We start from the raw sequence: 16,172 nt of genomic DNA on the forward strand, positions 1-16,172 counted from the left end.
TTCCCACTCTAGCCCTTAAACTCTCTATAATCACTCAGCTTTAGGCTTCTTTTCCCCTTCTGGGGGTCTTGAGAAATGTAGGGACACTAAAAGCAACTACCATAGGTGGAAAAGACTAATTGGAAACAGAGCGGATATTTTATCTACTCAGATGAATTAAAAAAATACCCACATAGCTGCTTGATGTCTTCCTATTCCTCATTCCAAAATTGAGTTTATGGTCACCTTGACATGTACCCAGATGTCAGGATTCTTCGCTCACTCACAGAGGCTTGCAGACCTGGGCAGATGTCACACACCAAACCAGGCTCTACCTCACTGCCACTGACTGTATTCCATCACTTTTTGTTTCTCTTTGGCCAATCTAGGAGCTACTGGAAGTGCTATGATGTTGGGAGTGAGACAGTTACTGGCATAGATGTGTGGATTCATGGCTTGGAGATCAGGCAGGAACTCATGTGGATGATGCGTAGACACATGGACAGTACACACATTCCTTTTCTGTATCTCTGCTCCAAGACAATGAGGATATTTAGATGCTGTTTAACCCAAATGGCACTAGAAGCAGACACTCAGCCTGAGATTCTGTACTTGGACCATTTTACTCGGCTTGTAAGACAATGATACATTCATGAGCTGATGACAACCACTGGCATATCGTAGCATCACATTTACCTAAACCAGGATGGCTTCCCATTGTCCACTTTTGTAAACAAAGTCTTACTGGAATATAGCTATGCCCATTTGTTTACCTATTGTATGAATGCTTTCACTGAATAGTTGCGACAGTGACCCTATGTCTCAAAAAGTCTAAAATATTTACTATCTGGCCTTTTATGAAGATGTTCCCATAGGCACGGAGAGTGGTGAGGAAGGTAGAGAAAAGGAGAGAGGAGGAGGACTCCCTGTACCCTCACAGCCTGGCGTCCTTGGCCATATCAGTGCTGCACCTCTCATCTTTCTCTGATACACTGCTCCATTTTCTTTCTCACAAACACATGTGTGCACCCAGTCACTTTTTTTATCTGACCAAATGCATCCCTTTGGAACTGGTCCAATTGGCTAAATTCCTGTGTAAAGAGGATATCTATGTTAGGAGAGGATCCATATGTTAGGGAAGTACAGGCATGCTGAGCAAAATGCCAATAGTGAGCATCTCCAGATAATACAATAGGTTGTTCATTTTCATCTTTAATCTTTATTTTCTATTTATGATAAAATATATTCATTTAAACGTATATACTAAGGAACAGATTTAAAATCTTAAAAGACCTTCACTAACAAAAATACCCAGGGATCCTCGCCAAGAGGAAAATGCTTGAAATATACTTGTTGTATACAGCCTTGCTTACATTTGTGCCATGCATTTTCTATTTTTCTTGTTTGCCAAGGAAAGTTAAGTCACATTTGGCAACCTTATATGGGGGAGAGATGTATCAAGAAGTGGGGCTATGAAGGCCTTCCAGTTCAGGGCGGCCCACAGAAAGTGGTGGCATGTGTTAAGATGTGACTATTAAATAACTTTTTCTAATCTCCTCTCACCACGAACCACACACCCATATTCATGCTGTAATCAGTAGATCTAGCATGACTCTGCTAACTGAAAAACAGCCTGAATTACTTTTGCTTTCAGCTTCAGTTTTATTACTATCATACTAGATGGACCAAGAAGAGATGAACCACCTTACTCTTTTTTAGCTTTGATGAAGAAGAGACAGACAGGTGGGAGGAGCTAGTGAGCAAAGTGTAAGAAGCCACTGAGAACATTTCTTGTACCCCCAGTGTGCGGAGCAGGTATGTCCTTGTCTTTTACGTGCAGCACAAAATTGATTTCTTTTTTTTTTTATTGAAATATAGTTGATTTACAATGCTGTGTTAGTTTCTGGTGTACAGCACAGTGATTCATATATATTCTTTTTCTTTATAAGTTATTACAAGATGCTGAATATAGTTCGGTAGGACTTTGTTGCTTATCTCTTCTGTATGTAGTAATTTGCAAGATTGATTTCAGATTCAAAGTGACACCTGAAGAAGGGCAAGTGGCCTGCTGTCTGGCATGCAGGGGTCTGTGGCTGGCTTTAGTTCGAGAGAAGTTCAGCTTCTCTGTATGGACCAGTGGCAGCTGCAAGGTGACAGCCAGGCACACTGTGTACCCCTGGATGTGCTGCTCCTTAAAAGAGTCCTCCTGGGAGCCTGCCTGTCTTTCTCTGTCAAGTTCTGTGGGTTGGCATTAGAATTCAGAGAATAAGAGAGTCCCTGGCAAGGAGGTTATAGGGAACTGTCATCTATAGAGATAGTTTCTTTTTAATATTTCTATTAGTCAATTTAAGAAAGCTTACAGTGAGAGCTCTGTAAATCTCTGTGTAGAGATAAATTTAGTCCCCTCACCCCTGATCTTTATTAGTTAAACATTATGATCACGTCAAAACTCTCTTTCTCTTTCTGTCTCTCTGGCTCACTCTTCCTCCCTCTTATTCTCTCTCTTCCCCTCTTCCTCAACCCCCGCCCTCGCATTTGTGGGTTTGTTTTTCATAATAACATTGGAATCATTTGTAGCATGTTTTATATATACACAACCTAGGTTTAACAATCCCTTCGGGTGATTTTTTTTCCTGTAGATCCCATTTTGAAAACCAACCTGGAACAGGATTGAAGAGCTGTAGTTTGTAAATTTGATGTTAAAAATTATGTGGCTAATTCACAGCTAAGAAATCATAGGCCTTTTTTTTTTAAACATTTTTATTGAGTTATAGTCATTTTACAATGTTGTGTCAAATGCCAGTGTAGAGCAGAATTTTTCAATTTTACATGAACATACATATATTCATTGTCACATTTTTTCACTATGAGCTACCAAAAGATCTTGTATATATTTCCTCGTGTTATACAGTATAATCCTGTTTATCTATTCTGCATATGCCTGTCAGTATCTACAAATTTTGAACTCCTATTCTGTCCCTTCCCCCGACCCGCCCCCTAGGCAACCACAAGTTTGTATTCTATGTCTATGAGTCTGTCTCTATTTTGTACTTATTTTCTTTTAAAAATTTTTTTAGATTCCACATATGAGAGATCTCATATGGTATTTTTCTTTCTCTTTCTGTCTTACTTCACTTAGAATGACATTCTCCAGGAACATCCATGTTGCTGCAAATGGCATTATGTTTTTGTTTTTATGGCTGAATAGTATTCCATTGTATAAATATACCACTACTTCTTTATCCAGTCATCTGTTAATGGACATTTAAGCTGTTTCCATGTCTTGGCTATTGTAAATAGTGCTGCTATGAATATTGGGGTGCAGGTGTCATCCTGAAGTAGGGTTCCTTCTAGATATATGCCCAGGAGTGGGATCACTGTGTCATATATTAAGTCTATTCCTAGTCTTTTGAGGAATCTCCATACTGTTTTCCACAGTGGCTGCACCAAACTGCATTCACATCAGCATTGTAGAAGGTTTCCCTTTTCTCCACAGCCTCTCCAGTATTTGTCATTTGTGGACTTCTGAATGATGGCCATTCTGGCTGCTGTGAGATGATACCTCATCATAGTTTTGATTTGAATTTCTCTGATAATTAGTGATATTGAGCATTTTTTCTTGTGCCTATTGGTCATTTGTATGTCTTCCTTAGAGAATTCTTGTTTAGCTCTTCTGCCCATTTTTCGATTGGGTTGTTTGTTTGTTTCTTATTATGTTGTAGGAGCTGCTTATATATTCTGGAGATCGAGCTTTTGTTGGTTTCATATTTGCAAAAATGTTCTCCCATTCCTTTGGTTGTCTTTTTGTTTTACTTATGGTTTCCTTTGCTGTGCAGATGCTTGTAAGTTTCATTAGGTCCCATTTGTTTATTCTTGCTTTTATTTCTATTGCTTGAGTAGACTGTTCTAGGAGAATATTTTTCAGATGTATGTCAGGTAACATTTTGTCTGTGTTTTCTTCTAAGATGTTTATTGTATCTTGTCTTATGTTTAAATCTTTGATCCATTTTGAGTTTATTTTTGTGTATCATGTAAGGGAGTGTTCTAGCTTCATTGATTTACATGCTGCTGTCCAGTTTTCCCAACATCATTTGCTGAAGAGACTGTCTTTATTCCATTGTATATTCTTGCCTCCTTTGTCTAAGATTAGTTGACCAAATCTTTGTGGGTTCATTTCTGTGTTCTCTATTCTATTCCACAGACCTGGTTTTTATAAAGTTGTTTCTCTCACATTTTTCTGTATCTTCCTTTAGTTTTCCCTTTAAAGAGGGAACTGGAAAATTCTAGTCATTATAATGTAGCTGTTAGAGGATCCTGTTTTACCTTTGTATTCTTTGCTCCCACAATGAAGAATCAGACAAAAGGAGATGGTGCTGGAGCAGTGTTTGAATTTCCTTGCTGCTTTGCTCTGATAAAAAAAAAATATATATATAGACTTTGTTTTTAGTAACCTAAAGTTTGCAGATTGTGTTCAAATGTGTAACCCAATTTGTTTAGTGCAATTATTTTGGATAAATCACCATCTAATTCAGTAAACATGCACTGAAATCCCATTTTGTGCCACATGCTATGCTCATATATAAGCTTATAGTTATCTAATTTTATTATCAAAACATCCTCCAGACTGGACTTACCATTTTTTTCATATTACCCCTATAATTAATCTTAAAAACTCAGGTTTAGTTAGATGAAGCTTTTTGTTTAAGGCCACATTAGTAACTGATAAAGCTGGTATTTTTAAAAAGTATTTTTTGATAGTATTTGAGGCATCTTGAATACTTGGCCTATAAATATGGAAATGAATAGTTGAGACATTTGAGTATAACATCATGTTTATTTAACCTGATTATGAAATATGCGTAGATATTATAGGGAACTTTTAATATAATGCCAATCAAAAATATGCCAGAAAAACCACGGCATAATTGTGCTTTTAATACTTAATATTTAAAGTCAAATTTTGCCTTGGAAAACAATTACAAGGAAATCTCATATTCTTTTCACCTAGATTTACTCACTGGTGGCATTTTGCTACATTTGCTTTTCTCTCTAAGTATATGTATATTTCTCTCAATATAATATAAAACAATATTTACATTTTCAGTCTTATTTTCACTTACGGGATTAAGTTGCAAAATCCTGACCCTTCTCAGCTAACCATTTTGACCTAAATCTCTCAAGATTCAGGACATCCTGAAACAAAAGAAGAGTGGCAAGTGGAAGAAGGGGCAAATGTGTGGGAACATTGACCTAAAGTGTGCAGCCTCCTTCTGAAAAAGGGGAGGCAGGACGGTGGGAAAAGGCTTCAATATTTTACCTATGAGGATGATGTTAGCTGTGTGTTTTCCACATATAGCCTTCCTTATGTTGAGGTAATTTATTTTTACTCCTAATTTTGTTTTGTTTAGTTTTCACATAATTGTAAATTTTGCAGTTTTACTCCATCTATTAATTTCCAGTTTCATTTCATTGGGCTCAGAAAAGATACTTTGTATGATTTTAACCTTTTTAAATTTGTTAAGACTTGTTTTGTGGCCTAAAATATGGTCTATCCTTGGAAATATTCCATGCCCATCTGGGAAAACATGTGTTCTCTTGTTGTTGAATGGGAATGTTCTATATAAGTCTATTAGGTTCAATTAATCAATAGTGTTGTTCAAGTCCTCTATTTTGTTCTTGACCTTCTGTCTGTTTTTTCTACCTATTATTACAAGTAGGGTATTAAACTGTCCTATTATTGTTGAGTGATCTGTTGCTCAATTCTGTCAATGTTTATTTCATATATTTTGGAACTCTGATGTTCAGGTATACATATTTAGAATCGTTTTATCTTCTAGATAAACTTGACTCTTTTAACATAATGTCCTTCTTTGTCTCTTTTAACAGTGCTTGAAATACATTCTCTTTTATCTCTTATAGATATAACCACAAAAGTACACTTTTTGTTGTTATTTGCATAGAATATATTCCTGGAGAGTATAATAAGGTGTTAGTTGCTAGAGCAGACCTGTCTCCAATCTGTCTGGTGGCAAACCAGCACCCATTCACTCTTTCTAGTCTAGGCTTCTCCAGCCTTTCTGTTTCAGTCTTTCTCCAAGTAGCCAAGGGGACTTGTCTCCTCCGTGTAGGACCCCAGGACTGGGATGCCCAGTCTGTGGCTTGACTCACTCACTCCTCAGGGTTAGGTACTGTTTGCACAGTCTTCCTTTTCCTGTTAGTGTTTCCCCAGGTGCACAGGTCCCAACCTGAAGTATTTACTCCTGCCCTACCTAATTATGTGGAAATATCTCTCAAAATCTTGTTTGTATAGAAGTTCTTCAGCCAGTTTTCAGTCACTTTTCTGTGAGAAATTATTATCCCTCATCTTGACCCGTCTTCTCTGGAAACAGTATTCTTGATTGGCAGGTCCCCCACCCCACCACTTCACTTTCAGTTTTTAGCAATTTAAATATATTATTCCACTGTCTTCTGGCCTCCAAGTATTTTGTTGAGAAATTGACTGGCAATCTTATTGGATGTGATGAGTTACAGCTTGTTGCTTTCAAGATTCTCTCTTTGTCTTTTGACAATTTTGTTATAATATGCCTCAGCATTGGTCTCTGATGATTTATCCTACTGGAGTCTGTTGAATATCTTGCATTTGTAGATTCATGTATTTCATTACATTGGGAAATTTTTAGCCATTATTTCCTCAAATAGTCTCTCTGCCCTGCTTCTCCCTTCTGCTTTAAGGACTTTCATAATGCATATATCTGTCTACTTGACAGTATCTCATAATTCTCTTAGGCTATATTCACTTTTAAAAAGTTATTTCTTCCTTCTGCTCCTGAGACTTGATAACTTCAATTGTCCTGTCTTCAAGTTTCTGAGTCTTTTTGCTTGTGCAAGTCTAATCCCCTTTATGTGCACTCAAATGTTCTTCCCCTGAGCTATACTCCCTAGTCTAATCCTCTAGAAAATTTGTAAATTTATTTATTATATTTTCCAGCTTCAGAATTTCAGTTTCATTCCTTTTTTTATTATTATTTTTATCTCATTGTTGATTTTCTAATTTTGTTCACATATTATTTTCCTGATTTTCTTTAGTTATTTTTCTGAGTTTTCCTTTAGCTTTTTAATCATGTTTTTAAAAAGTTGTTCGAAAGTCTTTGACTAAAACATTTAATGTATATGTTTCTTCAGGGTTGTTTTTTGTTTTTTGCCACTTTATTTTCTTCCTTCGGAAGGGACATATTTTCATTTATTTTGTATGCCTTGTGACTTTTGTTGTTGTTGTTGAAAAATTGAATATTTAATTATCTGTTTATTTATTTTAAATGGAGGTACTGGATATTGAACTGAGGATCTTGGACATGTTAAGCACATGCTCTACTACTGAGTTATTGCCCTCCAACCCCCTGAAAATTGAGCATTTATGAAAGCAGTCACCTTTCCCATTCTTTGCATACTGGCTTTGTGACAAGGAAGTCTTTCCCTAAGCTGGCCCTTGATTTTGAGGCTTGAGATGAAGCTTAGGAGAAGCTGTAGTATTTTTAGGCTTTTTTGAGCATGCATCTTCCCTCGGCCTGTGTGTTACTTTTTCAGTTTTCCCATATATGTGCCCCTTTAAGTATATTAATTTCCCAAAGTGTGTCTCCTTGGAACTTTTGATTGTCAATTGTGTGTCTCCACACTGAAAAGAAAAAGAAAAATTCAATTTCTCCTCTCAACTCTCTATTCTCTATACTTACTTCTGGTCACCACATATGTGAACATTTTTTTCACAATAAGCAATTCTGACACTAATTGACAAGAGTTAGCTCATTCCCTACTGGTTAAAGGCTTAGTCCCACAAGACTTCCCCTCAGTTCAGATGCCAATTACAAATCCCAGTTGTCACCTGTACTCCTGACTTACTGGCTATACACTGGAGTTTCCCACCATCTCTTCCTCAGGTTCAATAATTTGCTAGGATGGTTTAAGAACTCAGGAAAGATAGTTTGCTTACTAGATTAATGGTTTATATTAAAAAAGGATACAACCTATAAACAGCAAAATAGAATAGATGCATAGGGAAAGATATCAAGAAAATGGTGTGGAGCTTCCATGACCCCTTTGGATGTGCCACCTTCTAACCACCTCCACATGTTCATCAAGCCAGAAGCTCTCTGAACCCCTTCAGTTAGTTTTTTTTTTTTCATGGAGAATTTCTTAGATATGGTTGAGTAAACTATTGGTCATTGGTGATTAACTCAACTTTCAGCTCTTCTCTGCTCCCCAGTGGTTGAAGTATCAGGCTAAATATTCCAGCTTTCTAATAACATTGATTCCTCTAGCAACCAACTCCATTCTGTAGTGATCTAGGGGCTTTACAAAATCACCTCATTAACATAAACTCAGATGTGGTTGAAAGACACTTGTTATGAATAACAAAAGACTCTCCTTTCATCTATATCAGTCTGGAGATATTTTAGGAATTGAGGACAAAAGACCAAAAATTATAAGAAAAGATAATTTAATCTCTCTCATCACATAGGGTTTTAAGAGCTATATACCAGGAATAAGGACAACAATCACATATGTATTTCTTATTATAAATCTCAATATCACATACCCATAATGTCTTGTCATTGGTGTCTGCAGGCCATTCTCCCTGCTGCTTTCCCAAGCAATGCCCACTGCTTCTCCCTGCCTAAGATCCAATTAGGGGAAAAGATAACAGTCTTTCAGGCAGCCCATGAGATGTCAGATCAATGTAAATGCAGTCTTCTCTGCTCGTTTAGTTTGAAGAAAGGAATTGGAAACTCGATTGATGCCTTATATAGTCTATTTTATATATTCACTGGTAACCTCTTGCTCTAGGCATCTGTGGAGCTGTCTCTCCACATTATTCTTGAGAAATGCCTGCTGCTTCTTTCCACCTGATATCCAAGTTATACCACCACCTACCCCTCTGCCACCCTTCCTTGAGATTCATTTGATGTGAAACAGAGACCTGAAGAGGCAGCCCTGACAGGTTAGAACATTATAAAATTCCCTCTCTCTGAATCAGGGGAGAGAATTGGAAAATGAGTTGCCAGTTTCTCAAAGACTTTATCACAATGGGGACCAAGGGCAACAAAAACACCACAGAATTTCCTACCATTTTCAATGAGGCTCTTCTTGATTTGGTATTTGGTTAGTTGCTTTGGACCTTTGACTGTTTTATGGAACTACTGTAAGTTTATTCTAGCCAGTATTTTGGTTGTTTTTGATGTCTCCTTGGGGAAACAAGAGCTTAGAGCTCGCTAGTCTGTCATTTTGCTCAAGTATGTAGATTTTTAATCCTTGCTCAATGACATTCACTCAGCCTTTGTGAGAACCATTTACCTCATTTCCAAAGTAGTTATATTATTTTGTAACTTTCAGCCTCTTGTGAATATCAGTTTAGCTGGATATGAAAGTTATTATCAAAAGGCTTTGTATATTGTAGGACTTCAGTGCATCATAACAATAACTTTAATTATATTACTATTTTGAAGTAACACTTCGGAGAGTGATAATATATTATTTCACTACCAACATCATGAGAGACTTGAGGGAATGATGGGGGAAAACCTCTGCGGTATGCTAATTCTAGGTTACATTTTGTCTCATGGAAAACACAGAAGTCTTACTTACCCTATTCTAAATTGATGGATGCTTTGTATAAGTCTGAGTTAGAGAATTACTTTATAATCTGATTTCCACTAGGAAGCTCTTCTAGGTTTTTAGGTTGCCATGGCATCCGGACCCAAATTGATGGACCCCGTTTGTCTGCTGGAAAGTGTCAATGAAGTGCTGTCAGTGAACCAAAAAGCTCTACAGATTCTTGGTGAGATTTCTCAGCCAGTGGTCGTGGTGGCCATTGTAGGACCATATCATACGGGAAAATCCTACTTGATGAACCGTCTTGCAGGTCAGAATCATGGTGAGTATTGTACCTGGTCAAGGGCCAGTTGCTTGATTCTAGCTAATACCTCAGCTTCTTCATTTTTGTTCCTGATCATGTGTAGGGAGAACCAAACTTCTCTTAACAAATCAACTTTCCACTCCTATTTCTCACTGCTAAATCACTATCTTACTCTAATTTGTTACCATATTCTGTTTTATTCCTGTAAAGCAAAATTTCTCCTAACAAGTCACACAATCCTACCTTATTTTACATGCTTAATCACTTGACTCTTGCAATGGTGTCTACTCTCTCTTGAAACAATTTTTGCTTTTTTATGGAATACTCTCATCAACATATAAAGATGTTCAAATTTCTATAATCTTAAAAATATTTCCTGTATGTCATATCCTACTGTGGCTAACACCTCTCCTCACTTATGAAAAATAATTTTGTCCGACAAAAAATATAATCTTGATTTATTTTTTCCACTTTTTTCTCTTCCCATGTCTGTCTTCAGTCCATTTCTCTCTGGCTTTGAATCTCACCATTCTTTCAAGATACACTTGTTATGATTATCAGTGACCTCCATTTTGTCTGATTCATGGATTCCCCTTTGCCTCCATGTTGAGCCCTTGTGTGGTATCCTTATCACAATTAATATTCCTTCCTCCTTGAAACAGATGACACACAAAGTAGGATATTCTTGAGGAAATGGAGAAAGCACCATCTCATATGCTGGGGTACTGACATTCCAAAGAACTGAGTCTGTAGCCCCCCTGGTTGCTTAGACTGTCTGCTCTCACTGAATGCTGCTTTCTTCCCTCTCCTCACAGGCTTTCCTCTAGGGTCTACAGTGCAGTCTGAAACTAAGGGCATCTGGATGTGGTGTGTACCTCATCCACACAAGCCAAATCATACGCTGATTCTTTTGGACACTGAGGGCCTCGGGGATGTGGGAACGGTAAGGCAGAAATTCACAGTTAAATCCTTTTTATTCTGAATTTTCTCCTTATCTCTCCATGATCATAGAAATTTTACTACTTTAATCTGTAAAATCTAGAAATCAATGACAGTAAATGAGGCAAACTATGGTTTGTTTGAATGTCAATTCTAGGTAAGATATCATGGTGTATTAGATAAAATCTTTTATTCTTGGCACTGTGTGGATGACTTGATTACATTTAGTAAATCATTATTGAACAGCTGAGTTCCAGGCCTTTGGGCTTAGCACTGTAGATATCAGTGACCAAAGTAAAGGTCCTGCCCTAAAAGAGTCTCTAGTTCAATTGACAAGAACACATTATCTGCCGTCAGATTTAATACCATGTATTTGGGAGAGAAGCAGGCTGGAGAGAGGAAGAAATTACATTGCAATCCCTAGTTACTGGGAATTCCATGGGAGTTCTGTGGCTGGAATGGCTTTATTGAGTTATCCAGAGTTTGGACAGGGGCGCTGATACATTTTTGAAGGGAAAGGCTGCTCCAGAAGCCTTTCTAATTAAGAGTGCTGACACCTGAAGACTGTTTTCCACCAGCACTCCCAACAGCTGGAGAATAAGTCCTTCAGTCTTGAAAGATCATCCAGGTAGCACCTGATTCGTTTTGAGAACTTACAGTTAAGCATAAGTAAGAAAGAGGAGAAACATCAATTTGTGAGTGAGGAAAGATTTCTGATTCACTTCCTTAGCTACCAGGTGAAGAGTGTATTTAAGGGTTGGATTTAAGAGATGGGTTTACATTTTCTATGATGAAGTTCATCAACTACTCACAGAGTGTTCTGGAAATCTGTGAGGCACCTCTGAATGTGCAAGTTCTATAAAAGTAAGTTTTTGTCCTAAAAGAAACATTTTAAGATGGATTTTTGGTGTTTTAAGGTTATACTAATGGATGAAAATAATTATCCCTCCTTTTCCACCTTTGAGACTTATTTGGAAATAGTACCTACATTTATATAGCTCTCTCTTTTTTCTCAACGGAAATTAGAAAGTCTGTGTTTATTTTTTAACATTTTTTATCGAGTAATACTCATTTAACAATGTTGTGTCAAATTCTAGTGTAGAGCACAATTTTACAATTATTTATGAACATATATATATTCATTGTCACAATTTTTTCGCTATGAGTTACCACAAGATCTTGTTTATATTTCCCTGTGTTATACAGTATAATCATGTTTATGTATTCTGCATTTTAAAATCCCATTCTGTCTCTTCCTAATCCCTGCCCCCTTGGCAACCACAAGTTTGTATTCTATGTCTGTGAGTCTATTTCTGTTTTGTATCTATGTTTTGTTTTGTTTTTAGATTCCTCATATGAGTGATCTCATATGGTATTTTTCTTCCTTTTTCTGGCTTACTTCACTTAGAATGACATTCTCCAGGAACATCCATGTTGCTGCAAATGGTGTTATGTTGTCCGTTTTTATGCTGAATAGTAATCCATCATATAAATATACCACGACTTCTTTACTCAGTCAATTGTTGATGGACATTTAAGCTGTTCCCATGTCTTGGCTATTGTAAATAGTGCTGCTATGAGCATTGGTGTGCAGTTGTCATTTTGAAGTAGAGTTCCTTCTGGATTTATGCCCAGGAGAGGGATTCCTGGGTCATATATTAGGTCTATTCCTAGTCTTTTGAGGAATCTCCATACTGTTTTCAACAATGGCTTTCCAAGCTTCCCTCTCCCACTCTTAATGATTTATATGTCTTCTTTTACAATTTTGTGTTTATTCTTTTTGTAATTCATGGAAGTTATCTCCTTTCCAGTTATGAGTTTCTCATTTTTGTAGCATCCTGCTTCTTTTTTATTTAGAGTAGACCTTTCAATATTTCTTTAAGCATGGGTATACAGTTGCTAAACTCTTTTAGTTTCTGCTTGTCTGTGAAATTATTTATGTCTCCTTCTATCCTAAATGAGAGCCTTGCTGGATAAAGTATCCTAGGCTGCATCTATTTTTTCATTCAGGACTTTGAATATATCTTGACACTCCCTTCTGGCCTGTAGTGTTTGTGTACAGAAATCAGCTTAGAGCCTTATGAGGTGTTTCCTTGTAACTCACTCTTTGTTTTACTCTTGCTGCCTTTAGGATCACTTCTTTATCCTTGACTCTGGCCATCATGATTAGGATATGTCTTGGTGTGGGTCTGTTTGGATTCTTCCTGTTTGGGACCCTCTGAGCCACCTGTACTTGGATATCTGATTCCTTTAGGCTTGTGAAGTTTTCAGTTGATTTCTTCAAATACCTTTTCAATCCCTTTTGTTCTTTCTTCCCCTTCTAGAACCCCTATTATGCATAGATTGGCACACTTTGTATTATCCCTTAGGTCCCTTATATTGTTTTCATTGTTTTTTATTTGTTTTTCTCTCAGCTGTTCTGATTGGGTGCTTTATGTTGTCCTGTCTTCTAGGTCAATTATTCATTCCTCTGCATTATCTAGCCTGCTTTGTACAGCCTTTAGGTTAGCTCTCATCTCAGCAAATGAGTTTACTAATTCTACTTGGTTCTTCTTTATAGCTTCTATTTCATTTTTGACATATTTTATATCTCTAAACACTATTTCTTTTAGTTCGCTCAGTACCTTGATCACTCATTTTTTGAAATCTTGATCTAGTAGGCCATCAATGTCTACTTCCTTGATCATGCTTTCAGGGGATTTCTCTTGTTCTTTTAATTGGGAGTGGTTCCTCTCCTTCTTCATATTGTTCATATCTCTCTGGCACTGTGGCTTAAGGAGTATCAGTTATCTAGTTCTCATGGAGATGCTGTGTTCTTAGTGATTTTATTGAGAGGTCTTTACATGTTTGTCCTATTTCATGAAGTCAGCTTGCTGTTTCCAGAGGCCCTCTGTTGGCACCCTCTTCTGTGCTGCTCCCAGTGGCTGTTGGCTAGCAGATTGCACCCCCTCCCAACACTGGGTCATGTGCTGAGCTCTTATCCAGTGGGTAAGCAGGGTCACTCCCCCTCCTGATGCTGCAGTCAGATGCTGCACTCAGAGGAGGCAGGTGGGTGGATAGCGCCTTCTCCCAGCACCGTGGCCAGGTGCTGCATTTCTGCCAGGAAAGTGGGTTGCCACCCACTCTTTCCCGGCAACAGTCGCTCTGCTGCTGTGCAGCTGCCCACTTCGCCTCGGGTTGGTGTTCCGAAGGTGGGCTCGGGGAAGGTCATGGAACTGCCCCACCTCTGCTCCATGCCAAATCTCACCTCCTTGTTTGCCTTGGTGGCTTGAGTTCTCTGACGGAACAGGGCAGAAAGATCCTATCTGCCTCCAGCTGTAAACAAGTCTCAGTCCTGCCTAGGAGGTTGCAGATCCCCCAGGTGCAGATTCAGGGCTCGGCCCCACCCTGGCCCAGGCACTGTGACCAGGAGAATATGGAAACTTGGCTGTGCCCCGCCTCTCTTCTCATGACAAGTGCCAGTAATGGCAGCACAGGTCTGAGGAGACAACGGCTATAGCACCCCTCCCCCCAGGGCACACCAGACTTGTTGCTTTGATTTTTCCACAATTTATGGGGGACTGAGGTTGTTTTGCTCCGTATCCCTCCCAGCCATGGTACACAGAACCCTGCAGTCCCCTGGTAAGCCTCAGTGCAGCCACCCCAGTCCTCCGCCCAGTTCGGGCCACCTGCTCTGTCCCCAGCTGCCAACTCACATCTCGGGCTGGGTGTCGTGGGGAACCTTTGTGCCCATTTAACTCATTTCTGTTGATCAAGGGGTGCTCAGGGCAGATCTGAGCCTTCAAGGTTCCCCCTCCATCCCACTGGCCCCTCCTTTGAAGAGGTGAGACCCAGCAAACAAGTGCCAGTACTCCTTTGCTGCTCCCTCCCAGCGGGATCAATCCCACACAGTTTTGCTTTTTCTTCTTGCTTTTTCTCCTTTTTTCCTACCAGATTTTTGGTGTCTCTATCTTTCAAAGAGGACAATGTTCTGTCGGAGTTCGGCAGGTGATCTGGTTGGCTGAGTGGGTCTGTAGATGTGAGTTTTGGTGTATTTGTGGGAGAGGGTGAGCTGCAAGCATCCTTCTACTCCACCATCTTGCTTCTCCTGTGCTTATTTTTAAAGCCATATATCAAACAATAATATAATCTTGTGTTGAAATAATTGTTTGCCGTAAGTGCTACTTCTTCTTACCCTAATTATTTTTAAAAATTGGATTTTGGGGAAATAAAGTAATGAATAGACTATTATCCCCCCAAACTCCCATTTAGAAACTTCTCAGCATAAATCAGTTTTTGCATTTGCACTGGGAGCAACTTTACATGCCATTTATAATAAAAACAATTTCTGGTTTATGCCATTATTTAGACAATGCTATTATTTATACAAATTAGCCTGGGCTTTAAGGCCCTTGATTAGGCTGCATGAAAGCTCCCCTTAACTTCTCCAATTGCCATCAGCTCCAGTCAACTCAAATGACTCTATTTTAACTACAAGACCCCTGTATTCTCCCATCTCTAATTTTGTTTCTCTGGGTGTTTCTGTCTATGGGATCTCCTTCCTTTCTTCAGTTCCACATTTACCAGTTCTTTAATATTCAGATCAAGACTTTGAGGAAGGTTTCAGACCATATATTTTTTCTCCAACTTTCATAGCTCTGTTCTTCCTTGATAGACTTCTAAATTTTAGTTTAGTGTTAAAGCTATAGGTTCTATTGCTTATATACATTACTGAGAGTAAGCCTTTTACAGATACTGCTATCTTTGTTGCACTTACTGTTATGGATGTTTGCCCACTGTTTTGAAATAGTCATATTGAAAGGAATAAGTTTCATTTTTAGCACTGCTTTTTTGAAATCTAAGAACAGTGGGGGATATTTAGTAGCTTCCTGCAATTATTTATTGATTGGATACAATTTAAATGCCCAGTTATACCAACTATGGTATATTTTATATGGACTCTGATTAATAAATATATGTAGAATGAATAAGTGCCCGCACTCATCACTGCATACTTAATTGCACAACAGGTATTGTATTAGTTTTTCTGTATAAGTTATTTTACTTTATCAAATCGAGGAAAAAGAAAGCACTGTGAACATTAGAATCCTTTTATATATGAAAAATTTGCAAACACAAGAAATGTCTCTGTAATTATCAAAGTTGATATCCTCATTTACATCTGTCTTCAAGCAATTTCTTTGCATGGTGAGTATGTTAGCTGAAATAATAAATGAAACCATGATTGAATAAGTGTATGGAAGAATTTCTAATTTATGGGTATACTTATAATTCTCTTGTTCTAATGTGCTTTCTAGGATGAGTCTAAGAAGGATTCGTGGATCTTTGCTCTGGCTGTGCTTCT

General features: G+C 38.1%; 1 protein-coding gene across 1 annotated transcript; it reads left to right on the top strand.

Annotated features, from left to right (window-relative positions):
- Positions 1–1,646: 1,646 nt before the first annotated feature.
- On the top strand, positions 1,647–16,164 carry LOC141576821 (guanylate-binding protein 6-like; the record flags this gene model as incomplete). Its single annotated transcript, XM_074360192.1, has 4 exons — positions 1,647–1,794; positions 9,704–9,907; positions 10,705–10,832; positions 16,126–16,164. Coding segments are annotated over exons 2-4 (357 nt in total), but the record flags the coding sequence as incomplete, so codon positions are not given.
- Between the last annotated feature and the right edge of the window lie 8 nt (positions 16,165–16,172).

This window comes from Camelus bactrianus, unplaced genomic scaffold (assembly GCF_048773025.1).
Source record: "Camelus bactrianus isolate YW-2024 breed Bactrian camel unplaced genomic scaffold, ASM4877302v1 HiC_scaffold_39, whole genome shotgun sequence".
Taxonomy (NCBI): domain Eukaryota; kingdom Metazoa; phylum Chordata; class Mammalia; order Artiodactyla; family Camelidae; genus Camelus; species Camelus bactrianus.